The sequence below is a fragment of the Corvus brachyrhynchos genome, unplaced genomic scaffold (assembly GCF_000691975.1).
Source record: "Corvus brachyrhynchos isolate BGI_N302 unplaced genomic scaffold, ASM69197v1 scaffold64, whole genome shotgun sequence".
Classification (NCBI taxonomy): domain Eukaryota; kingdom Metazoa; phylum Chordata; class Aves; order Passeriformes; family Corvidae; genus Corvus; species Corvus brachyrhynchos.
This window is the reverse complement of record NW_008237405.1, coordinates 12,259-25,216: the sequence shown is the minus strand read 5'-3', so window position 1 is coordinate 25,216 and position 12,958 is coordinate 12,259. Positions and strand designations below refer to the sequence as shown.

The window sequence follows — 12,958 nt, the reverse complement described above, 5'->3', positions numbered from 1 at the left end:
CTCCGTTTATTAGCAATCCAAAGGCACTTATATAGTATACCAGCTTGTTAACTCTTAAGTGGCTTAAAACTTATCAAAGCAAATTTCTGCTTCTACATAATTGGACTTACATTGGCAAGCTTCTACAGTTGTTATGATTAAAAGAATTCAGAGTTCACCCTCCTCCCTCTGGGTCTTATCTCCACAGCTGTACCTTCTCAAAACTCCCTTCTTGTTCCCAGCCCTGTTTTTCACACAGGGATTTTCTCATGGAGAGTTTTTCTCACACAGGCCTTTTGCTTGCAGGCTCTTTCTACAGTTCTTTTATTGATCCCATAATTCTATCAATGATCCATGTCCCTGATTCTTTAATAATTTCCCAACAATTTATTTAATTATTTTACAAACTCTTTTATAGACTTTTTTCTTCATAGTCTAATTGGACAAAGGATCAGCCACCCCTTGGGGTGATTGGCTAAAATCCTAAAACATCCATTGTCAAAATATTTTTCTACTATACCATAAACAAGACTTTTCAAGGTTGCAGGTGGCTTGGTTGTTTATATACTTTGCTACCTCTTCTGTGAGAGAGAAAAGTCTCTCACGGACTTGGAAAATAGCAAGAAAATCCTTGCTAGCAGCATTTTTGTATCTACAGGCATATGGTCTAGTTTACACATTAATTCAGACAGAGACATCTCTCACTAATCATATCATAATAGCCTGTTTGGTGGTGAAACTCTTGTTTTCAGGAGGCATCTCCTAAAAAAAGCTTCCATAGTAGCTAATCAGGCCTGCCTTAGAGTTTTCAAATAATAAAGAAGTAGAGTTAATTCCTGGTTTCGAACTCAATTTGTTCTGATTCTGTATTGCCTACATCGTGTCAGCCTAACAGTTCTTCAGAATTGTATCGAACCACACAGAATTTTACAGTGTCAGGAAGCCCTTGCAAACAGAACTGTATGCTTCACTTATTTAAATTTCCACTGTCATGCAAAATGCTTTGCAGGAGCAATTTAGCAAGGCTTAAGTAAAGGCTCACTCGATGTTAGAAACAAATTTACCATTTGTAAGATTTTATGTCATAAGCCTTTGATTTGGGCAAATATTGTCAGGTTATCAATGAGTAAATTCTAAATTTACCTGGAACTATTTTAATGCTGATCTCTTTCAAAAAATTAAGGATTACTTGCATTTAAAGTTCAGTAAACTCATATAAAATAAATAAGGTTCTTGAAACTTGGTTATTATGTCTTGTTGTACATTTATCTCTACCTTGAACCACATGCATTTCAGTACCCATGAATTTGTTGGCTGATCATAACTGTGCATAGTCAGTATTTACAACAGTACCTGTTATAGGTATCGTGTCCATGACCTGTGTTCTAAAGAATAATTATGCTTGAGTCATTGAGTTTGCAAAAGGAAACTGCCTGCATATTTAATATACCACATACCTATGAATTGTAAATGAATCAGTTAAATCTTACATTTTGGTAAGAAGATGGAAAATGTGAAATGGATATATTTATCAACTAAAATGGAATTGCATTGATTGATTTAAAAAAAAAATTAAATTATTTTCACAACTGCATAAATGTATCTCTTTTTTTTCTAAATTCCAGAATCGAATGGAAGAAAGCAAAGCACTCTTAATAGCCTGTTTGGTGGTGAAACTCTTGTTTTCAGGAGGCATCTCCTAAAAAAAGCTTCCATAGTAGCTAATCAGGCCTGCCTTAGAGTTTTCAAATAATAAAGAAGTAGAGTTAATTCCTGGTTTCGAACTCAATTTGTTCTGATTCTGTATTGCCTACATCGTGTCAGCCTAACAGTTCTTCAGAATTGTATCGAACCACACAGAATTTTACAGTGTCAGGAAGCCCTTGCAAACAGAACTGTATGCTTCACTTATTTAAATTTCCACTGTCATGCAAAATGCTTTGCAGGAGCAATTTAGCAAGGCTTAAGTAAAGGCTCACTCGATGTTAGAAACAAATTTACCATTTGTAAGATTTTATGTCATAAGCCTTTGATTTGGGCAAATATTGTCAGGTTATCAATGAGTAAATTCTAAATTTACCTGGAACTATTTTAATGCTGATCTCTTTCAAAAAATTAAGGATTACTTGCATTTAAAGTTCAGTAAACTCATATAAAATAAATAAGGTTCTTGAAACTTGGTTATTATGTCTTGTTGTACATTTATCTCTACCTTGAACCACATGCATTTCAGTACCCATGAATTTGTTGGCTGATCATAACTGTGCATAGTCAGTATTTACAACAGTACCTGTTATAGGTATCGTGTCCATGACCTGTGTTCTAAAGAATAATTATGCTTGAGTCATTGAGTTTGCAAAAGGAAACTGCCTGCATATTTAATATACCACATACCTATGAATTGTAAATGAATCAGTTAAATCTTACATTTTGGTAAGAAGATGGAAAATGTGAAATGGATATATTTATCAACTAAAATGGAATTGCATTGATTGATTTAAAAAAAAAATTAAATTATTTTCACAACTGCATAAATGTATCTCTTTTTTTTCTAAATTCCAGAATCGAATGGAAGAAAGCAAAGCACTCTTTAGGACAATTATCACATATCCATGGTTCCAGAATTCTTCGGTCATTCTGTTCTTAAATAAAAAAGATCTCTTAGAAGAGAAAATTATGTACTCCCATTTAGTTGATTATTTCCCAGAGTATGATGGTAAGTATATTGCCACCAGAGCTCATGCCCCATTTAAACTGCAGTAATGACCAAATGTAATAGTGTTGCACATGTTTTGCTTAGAGGTTCTTAGGACAAAGATAATCACCCATTCTTCATTAAACCCATTTTCTTCTTTACAAATTGTACTAAGTACACCAAATGGTTAGTTTGTAGTTGAATGACTTGCTGGTAGTGGTTTTTTAAAAATTAAGTGAAAATGAAAAAAAATTTTTAAAATAACAATTTTTCATGCTTCAAATTTTTAAAGTCACTAAAGTCTTGTGTAACTTTCTAGATTGCTAGGATTTCATCTTATACCTTCATTAATAGTGGACAAGATGGCAGTACCTTTCATGTGAAATTATTGATTCTAGATGAGTAACATCATATTAGCAATGGACCTTATTCTGTCCTTGTTCATAAGTTGGGGTGAGGATTTGAACTGAAGTATAAAGCTAAAATTATATAAAAATGCATTTCTCATTCTACTCAGTCTCACATAGTCTTTTTTTTTTTTTTTAATTGTGTTTGTGTTTTGTTGTTTTTTTAAGGCTGGAAATCTGAAGATAAGTGTCATAAATTCTCTGTGGGTCTCAGATAAACCAGTATCACTTCTCCCACCCTTTTATTGTACCATTTCTTCTTTGTTTCCATTATTTTAATTTTATGCTACTTATATGAAATTTAATGTGCTTGTCCCAGAAAACATGTGGAACAAACAGCTGCTTCTAAAGAAGTTGTACTTTGAGAAAGTTCTCCTGAGGTGAAAACCTAGGTATTCAAAGGTAACTGAGTGGAGGCTTTGGTAACAAAGAAAAAAATCAAATTCATATAATAACATCTCTTTTGTCACACCAGAGAGTGAAAAGCAGATTCAAAAGCTACAAAAAAAAGATTAAATCTCTCATTTTCAAAACTAGATAGTGATAGAAGGAAAAAGTTTCATGTTTTTCCTGTTTGAGAGGAAAGGATGTGTTCACAGTGAACAGCCTGCAGGATCAGGCCATACTTATTTATGAATCAGTGTAAGTTTAGTTTGATAGTACTAAACAGAAGAGAATTGACAGTTGAATAGAATATATTCTTATCTTTTCATGTTAGAAGTGTGACAGGTGCCTTAGATGACATCCTGCAAGTGAGAAGGATGTATGGGCCCTTTTGTTATGATCACTTAAGTGGAGATACACCTGTGTTAAATGCTTGTCCAGAAAAACCAGACAAAATTCATACACAAGAGTTGATGTTGGAAGGGAACTCTGAAGATGATCAAGTCCAACCCCCCTGCTCAAACAAGGTCATTAGTGCCTGCTTCACAGGTATATGTCCAGATGGCTTTTGAATATCTCCAAGGAGGGAGACCCTACAACCTTTTTGGGCAACCTGTCCTAATGTTCAGTCACCCTCACAGTAAAAAAGGGGTTTCTGATGTTCAAATGGAAACTCCTGTGTTTCTTCTTGTTCTGTAACTGGGCACCACCAACAAGAGCCTGGCTTCATCTTCTTTGCATCCTTCTTTCAGGTATTTGTACACATTGATAAGATCTCCGTCTAAGCCTTCTCTTCTCTAGGTTAAACAGTCCCAGATTTCTCAGCCTTTCATCCAGTCCTTTAATCATCTTTGTGGCCTTTGGCTGGACTTTTTCCAGTATGTCCTTGTCTTCTTGTACTGAGGAGCCCAGAACTGGACACAGAACTCCAGGTGTGGTCTCATCAGTGCTGATTAGAGGGGAACGATCATGTCCCTTGACCTGCTGGCAACATTCCTCCTAATGCAGCCCAGGATACCATTTGCCTTCTTTGTGTCAAGGGCACATTGGTGGCTCATGTTCAACCTAGTATCCACCAGGACGTTTCATGGTGTGGAATATCCCTTTGGCTACTTCAGGTCAGTTGTCCCAGCTGTGCTTCCTCCCAGCTTCTTGTGCACTTCCTCACTGGCAGAGCATGAGACAATGAAAAGCCCTTGACTCAGGGTAAGCACTGCTCAGCAGCAATGAAAACATCAGTGTTATCAGCATCATCCTCATACTAAATCTAAAACACAGCACTGTACCAGTGTAGTGGTTTTACCTTGGCTGGATGCCAGGTGTCCACCAAGCTGCTCTATCACTCTTCTTCCCAGTGGGACAGGGCACAGAAAATAAGATGGAAAACAACTAGTAGGTTGAGATAAAGCAGTTTACTAAAGCAAAAAAAGAAAAGTGAAAGTCTGAGCACACATAAGCAAAAGGAAAAGTTAATCTCTACTTCCCATCAGAGAGCGATGTTCAGCCACTTCCCAGGAAGCAGGGCTTCAGCACGCGTAGCAGTTGCTCCAGAAGACAAACGTAGAATAATGAATGCTCCCCCGTTCCTCCTCTCTCCCTTAGCTTTTATATCTGAACTGACATCATATGGTATGGAATATCCCTTTGGTTAATTTGGTCAGCTGGCTGGGTTGTGTCCCCTCCCAGGATCTTGCCCACTCACAGCCCCTTGATGAGGGTAAGGAATGTTAGAGGGACAGGGCTGCTCAGCAGTAGCCAAAACACTGGTGTGTTATCAACACCCTTCCAGCTACCAATGCAAAGCAAAACACTGTGAGGGCTGCTAAGGAAAAATGAACTCTATCTCTGTCAGACACAATACAACCAGCTACTAAGAAGAAAATTAATTCTATCCCAGTCAAAACCAAGACAGTTGCAAAGTCTTTGGTTTGCGTAGGTCTCTGTGTGTCCCTCTCTGCTGTTCCAACACCCTGTTTGGAGATGTTGAAGACGGACACATTTGGAGAACTCATCAGAATTAGGTATTTTTCAGCTGGATCACTTTTCCCATGTGGGTAGTACAATGGAGAAAGTAGCATAGGGATGAGAAATGGTAAGCAGGATGGCAAACTGGACTGATTAAACTAAGCAGTTGTACTGCACAGTATGTCATAACAACATTGGATGAGAGACTGAGATGTGCTCAAGTGTCAGAGTATCACATGAAGATATGCTTTCACAGATCATACTAAAAGACCAACTCAAAGACTGGAATGAAGTGCTGGGAGTGAGGAAAAAGACAAAAAGTGGCCATGTTTGGGAAGGAAAGAATTAAAAAATATCTATCTGTGGGAGCACACTCCCCTCCAGAGTCTTCAAAGAAAATAAATGATGACAATTACCAAGCTAATGTAGCCAAGCTAAATTGTAGTGCTTTTTATACGGGACTTGACTATCATATACAGCAACCCTTTTAAGACTGCTAAAAAGGGAGCTAAAGACAAGAAACCTACTGATTTGTGTTATAATTCTTTTCCAAGATTATTTAGATTGTAACCATTTAGCATTGTAAATCTAGCATTGGTTCATTCCCTTTTTCTAAATACCTTAGATGGCAAACTTTCTTTTTAATCTCAGTTTTCCGTACTTGAATTCCAGTCAGAAAAAAATTAAATTACATTATAATAACCACACACGTTATTAGGCAAGCAAAATTTGGATATGGGCTTTGAATAGTGCAGTAGATTTTAAAAGAGGGACAAACCTGCGTGTGCCTACCCACTGTAAAACTGTTTAACAAAATTCTAGGAAGTTGATAAAAACAATAAATGGCTTATTTTGAAGAAATCATTGTCTTTGAAAGTGTTTGAGTCTCTTTTGCAAATATTTATACTTCTTAAGAGTAAAAAAAATTAGTAAGGATATTAATTTTGCTGCTGTTTCTATAGAATATGTGATGAAGCTAAAGGCTAGAATCTGTTGCGTTTAGAAATTTTAAAAATTTTGAAGTCCTCTTTGTCTTAGTTCAGAGAAATTATTATGTTTACATGTCCTTCTCTACATATCAGAAAATGTGTAGTCTGTGTATGTCTATATATGCACATACATATTCATGTGCATACAAGATACTGTAGAATCATGTTCTCCTTCCACAAGGCTTTGCAACCAATAGATATCAGAAAGTATTTTATCTTTTGTGATTCCATTGTTACCTAATTTGTGCATTTATCCAAATTAGAAATGTTTATTTTTTTATTTAAATATTAAAAATAAGTTTTATTGTGCAGTCATTGAAAGTTATGTGGGCACAAGCTAACTCCCTAAGTACAGATTTCATAACTATTGAAGGACAGAACTATATAACAGCTGAGCGCTGGTATTTATATTGTCATATAACAAGAACAGGACTAATGAGGAGATAGGAGGAAGAGGCACAGCAAACATACATGTTCTGTAGAAACCCACATTGCAGAAACAGGACAACAATGGAATAATGGCCTTTGAAAATTGCACTGGAACAGTATATGTATATACAGTATAGGAAAAAATAACTTGTGTCTAATGTTCCTACTTCTGTGCTACTCTTTTGTCTGTGAACATGAACCAATCCTCACTCCTATATATTGGAAGTCGTTATTTTGCCTTCTGCCTTATGCAAAGCAGACTATGCAGTTTGGTTACATAGACTTTGTGTTCTGAGAATTACAGACTTTGTTTAAATTTAATAGAATTGTTATATATAATTTAGAAAATTGATTTGTTAGAACATTAAGTTTTGCAATTGAACAACTTCAACTAGCAAGCATGTATATTTTACTATCACTAAAGTAAATTAAATTCTGTTGGGGACAGTGTCAGATCAGTTTAAGATGTAACTTGGTTATGCTACATTTTAAAAGAATGTACTTAAGTATAGTTTACATATAGTAGACTGAAAATGGGCCAAATCTATTAATTTTTAATATATTTATGAGTATAAAGCAACTAATTCTTCTGTTGTTCATTTCGTGGGGTCATCAAGTTCATCTCTCCTTTTTTAACACCTTATGGAAGAAAGAGGATAGTCAGCACAAAAAGAACAGCTCTTCTATGATCAACTTCTGGAATTTCCTTCAATTGTTATTTTTTAATGGTTCCTACTGGGAAAAAATAGTATATGGTAGTATTTGTTAGTAGAATTTTTCCCTTCCTCTCTTATACAAGGATCACAGACTGAGTCTTTCTTCTGTTTTCTGCTCCTGAGGTTCCTCTCCTAAATAAGCTCAAATGCTGAATTGACTTTAGGAGAAACTGACTTTTTCTTCTTAATTATCAGGACCACAACGGGATGCACAAGCGGCACGAGAGTTCATCTTGAAGATGTTTGTAGACCTGAATCCAGACAGTGACAAAATTATCTACTCCCACTTCACTTGTGCTACAGACACAGAGAATATACGCTTTGTCTTTGCTGCTGTTAAGGACACGATTCTACAGTTAAACCTGAAGGAGTACAACCTGGTCTAACTGTGCCTAAGAGGCCCTCCAAGACCACCTTTGCGTGACTGAAGATGCACAAGAGGGACTGTATTATCTGTGAAAACAAATTGCATAATACTAATTTATTGCTGGCCTGCACTCTGTGAATGTTCACAGTGTTTTAGTTAATATTACGATTTTATTTAAACTATATGGAGGAAAACCAAAAGATGCTGAAGTACATTCACAGTACATTTTCTTATTTTTAGGCAAAATCTTGTGACTCAGTGGGTTCTAAATTCTCAGTCATACAAAGGATAACAGGTTTTTGCTATTGAAGCAAAATCAAGCTGGTTTCCTCTTTCCTGGACCCTTTCTCTCCCTCCTTCCTCCCCCTCTATGTTTTAAAAGTACAGTGGCCATTTTACCACTTGCATTCCTTGATAATATATTTTCTGTTGAGTGATTTGGTCAAGAAAATTACTATCATCAGAAGTGAAGCTATCAGTCATTAAAATTTTACAGAATGTGCTTTCTCTAAAGGATCAAAAGTACTGATAGTATGATTTTTTTAATTCTTAAAATTAGTGTTCTCATTCTGTCTTCACTTCTGAGACTAGAATATTGTGAATTGCAAAATAGAAATAGTTGTGTATGGATTTAGAATTTAAACATACTTTCACAGTTCAAAAAGATGTATAGAAGACAGTAATGAAATAATTAAAGACATAAACCTCAGATGTTCATAGAATATCATAGAATCTCTTTTTAATTGCCATGTGCCATTATTTTCTCTTTTCTTTATTCACGAATGACCAGTAGAAATGTCATGGACACTACATTCTCCCCAGTGGCTACAGCCTGAAACAGGGGTAGGGGTTTATTTTTCAGTTGTGTGCATTTTTTCTTAAGTTTGAGCTTTTTTAAAGTGTGTTTTTCCACAGTAGAAAAAATATTTTTTGTTGTATAAAATCTTGCCAAATATGGCTTTTTATGAAACCAATACTTTTGAAACATACAATACTGATTGAAATGCCAAACTAATGGATTGGGAATTGACCTGATTGAGTCAACTGCCAAATGATAAACATAGTTTTAACTCATATGTTCCTGTTTTTATTAAGTGTTCCATTTTGTAATGCCAAAAACAACGTGAGTGAATATGCTACTCAGTATACGTGTATAGAAGACAGTTTAATTCTCTCCTTATGTCAGAGATGGCATGAGATTGCATACAATGTTTTCTCTAATAATATCAAAGCACCTTTGTATAGCATGAAATTATTGATGAATGATCACATTCAGAAACCTTTCTTGATAAGGTTGCCTCTTAACCTATTCACAGACATTTTATAGGTTTCATGCAAAATAGTCTCTCTTGTTCTTTAGAAAGATTTCTTAATGCAAATCACTCTTGAAATTTAAACATGCAAATTTTTAATAACAAAAATGTAGCACACATCAATGAGCAGCTTAGGTTGAAAGGTATTTTTTTGACCAGGTGCATGATTGCTAGCACACCACAGAGAACTCTGAGGTCAGACATAAATGGATTACTTATGTTGCCAAGTAGCAATAGGGTGCACTTAGCACAGAAATTGCTGCCTCTCAGCAGCAAAGGAGAGGTGGAAAAACAATCTCTTATTACTTGAGTAACAAAGTTAACAATAAATACTAATGAGATGCTTTTCATCCTTAACACTCCCCACTCTAAAACAACATTAATAAGAATAGTTGCTAGTTTTTGTTCCCTCATAAAACACCTTATAATTGGAAACTGATTGTAGGTATAGTGCAATTATGAATGCTATAATGAGTACATACATATATATGCCAGCATCCATATTGTCTTTATATTCATTAATTTTTGGCAAATTGAATGTGCTGTGTTGATATGTATCTATGTAATTGTATAATGTCTTATAGCTAATTCACATTTTTAATAATGTTATTTTATTTACTTTTTTAAAAGAAGAATGTAAATTTTTTTCAGTTTATTCCTGACTAGGTATTTGTTGTTTTTATTTTAAAAGCAACAAAAAAAGCTTATCATAGTACAGAATTGTACTAGCATTGTGCTATATAGAATCATTTGTACATTCCTGAAATTGGAGACACACAGAGGACATCCATAATCAAAACAATGCTTAAATCTTGTCAGGGCTTTATACAGATGTAGAAGCTGTTTTTGTTGGAAGAATTTATGCCATTATATCTAGGATTAGAATATAAGCTCTTAAATATCAATTTGTATTTGGCAGATTGAATTTCAGTTAATTTTACCTTTCTAATAGCCTTTCTTAGAAAAGTGAATTTAGAGACATTTCAAACCATTGAACATAAATACTAATGGGTATACGTTATTTCCCTAAAAATATAATAAAAAGATACAAAACATCAGATCAGTTAAACATTAATTCAGAAATTACAGAAACCATAGATCTAACAACAACCTAGTTGCTAATGTTAAAAATTTTAAGGAGTTAGAAAAATTTTTTTAATAAAGCTAAAGCATGTAGTTGAAGGCTATAAAGTGACACTGACATTCTAAATGCATCATCAGAACAGCTGTTCTTGTTATATATGTAATTATAACATTGGCCCTGATCTTACTTATAAACATAACAAATCTTCTGTTTTAACCATTGACTCTGGAGCGCATGATAATATCCCTTCTTTCAGCCTGTGAATGCATTGGCCACCTTGGATTTAGTGATATAAATAGAACTGTAGGGGGAAAAACAGCAAAAAAAAAAAAAAAAAAAGCCAGTGTTGTCTAATGAAGATTTGGGTTTGTTTTATCATGGAATATTGGGGGGGGTGTATGGGGTTTTAAGTTTTAATACAAAAAATTTTGTATAAAAACAAACCAAAAATTTACTCACGTTTTATAGATATATTGAGATTGCAAAATTCAAGTGTGTGTGCCACTGGGCTACTTCTGGTATATTTTAATCGAGTTGAACTTGTGACAATGTTTAGATAATTTAAACATATTCTGAAAAAATATAGTCAGCATGCTAATGCAAGCCTTACATGATTCACCTAACACAGCATTGCAGTGTGACAGTGTTTACAAAAACATTTCATTTTTAAATGACAGATGTTCTCATTTGCAATATATTCCATTGCTGTTGCTGTTTTAATTGGTGATTTCCACTATGCATTATAGTGCTTGAGTCTAGAAGTATGTGCCTCTAACATGAAGCTGAAGGCAAAAATAAGACAGGAACCCTTTTAATTTTGCAAAATTGCATTGTTTCATTGAATGTCATAAATGGGAGAGGAGAGAAGGAAAACATATTGGAAAACTGTATTCTAGGTGTACAAGAAAGCTGTAAATATGTTTTACAAAAACCTTAAACTTGCTTTTTTCACTAATTAGCTGGCACTTTGTTGACATATATAGGATGATGAAGCTATAAGGGCAGTTTACTTTTATAATTCAGACTTTTGATTTTCAAGGTAATCTGTAATTTTAAATCATACTGCCACGATTGTGAAATGCTTTTTAAAGTTTGAAAGTGGAGAAGAGGCTTTATGCTGGTTATCACTCAGAATTGACTGCATGATTTGCAAAAACTTTAAAAGGTGATAAAAGGGCTGCATATGAAGATATTGTTAGACTCCGAGCTTTCGGTTATGAGATGCAAGACTTTCACATTGCTCAGCTTAATGACCCTTCCCTTGTTATGCATTCTTCACAAAATAATGAAATAATAGGAGAAAACAGAGACGTTAACCCATATGGAAAAGAAAAATAATGCCCAAATAATTTATTATATGTGCTTCTGGTATTGAAGGTCTGTGCATGATTATCCTGCATTACATTAGCAAACTAATGAAGTGTGCACAGTATATTAACAAGGCTTACAAATTGCCTACCTCTAAGAAATCAATAAATTAAATATGTTTTGGAGAGTGTCACAAGTAAGGAAATTAAAATGGCCTGTTGTAGATATTTAATGGTTATTTGAGACGTTCACACTTTTGCAGATAAAGTCCCTCTTTGGACATAAACAACTAAGGTCGTATGTCCCTGTCCAATTTGCTAGTTTAGTAGAGATAATGAAAAACAATGTATTTTGATTTGAAAAGAACCACTGATAGTTCCTCTTTTTTGTTGTTGTTTTTTATTTTATTTACCATTTATCAGTCAAAACAAACATTTTCATGTAATAAGTAATCCATTGAGGGTCATGGTTTATCTAGTTACAAGGATTTTACTGTAACTTTCACTCGAGCTTTTTTACAGCAGGAAAAAAAAGAAATAGAAGAATCATTTGGGCAAAGTTGATGTTGAAGATAGTGTCAAAAATGCAAGAGAATTCAACCAGATCTATCTTACTCTTGGTAATAAGAATGAGATTGCTGTTTTTGTGGTGGTGGGGGTTTTTCTATCAAAAGATGGTCTAAGATGAAGTCTATTGCTGGATTTCTTATTTATCATGCTGCAGAAAATCCTTTTTTTTGCCAATATATTGGAAGGGGTGTCAGATACATTTTAAAAATTTGCAGTGTTTAACAAAATAAAGATAATATTTGTTATTCTAAAGTGTCATTTAAATGCATGTATTGTGTATTGTTTGGGGGACAAAAATAGGGTGTGGTTTTTTGGTTTTCTGTTTAAAAAACTAATGCATAAAGGCTGCTCCTCAACAATTGTGTTGGTTAAAAATACAGTACTTTTCACCATAGCTTTGTACTATAGTATCTTCTTCGTTCCTTGACATTTAGCTTTTCTGAAATACATTTGGGCTTGTTCTCCCAAAATATTTCTTATGACAAATATTCATCTTGGGAAGGGTTTATATCCCATATCCTTTTTTTTGGTTTTGTTTTGTGTCTGGAAATGGTCACTGCCCCCCTGGTTCCGGGAGTATCACGATGGGTGAGAGCCAGCCCAGGATCCTATGAGGGTTGGGGGCAAGGGGTTACTTCCTTCTGGTGGGGCGATTCATCTCAGCAGCCACGCAGCACAGTGCCTCTGATTAGGGATACTGTTGCTTTGTGGTTTTTGCCCGTTTTTTTTTCTTCTCCTGTGACGCCTTGCCAG

At 34.7% G+C, this 12,958-nt stretch overlaps 1 protein-coding gene across 1 annotated transcript in view; it reads left to right on the top strand.

Annotated features, from left to right (window-relative positions):
- LOC103613258 (guanine nucleotide-binding protein G(q) subunit alpha) overlaps positions 1–7,950 on the top strand; it is a 127,398-nt gene extending 119,448 nt beyond the window's left edge. The window contains exons 5-6 of the mRNA XM_008631012.2: positions 2,542–2,695; positions 7,760–7,950. Of these exons, the coding sequence (XP_008629234.1) occupies positions 2,542–2,695; positions 7,760–7,950 (345 nt within the window). The remainder of the gene's footprint in view (positions 1–2,541; positions 2,696–7,759) is intronic.
- Positions 7,951–12,958: the final 5,008 nt, after the last annotated feature.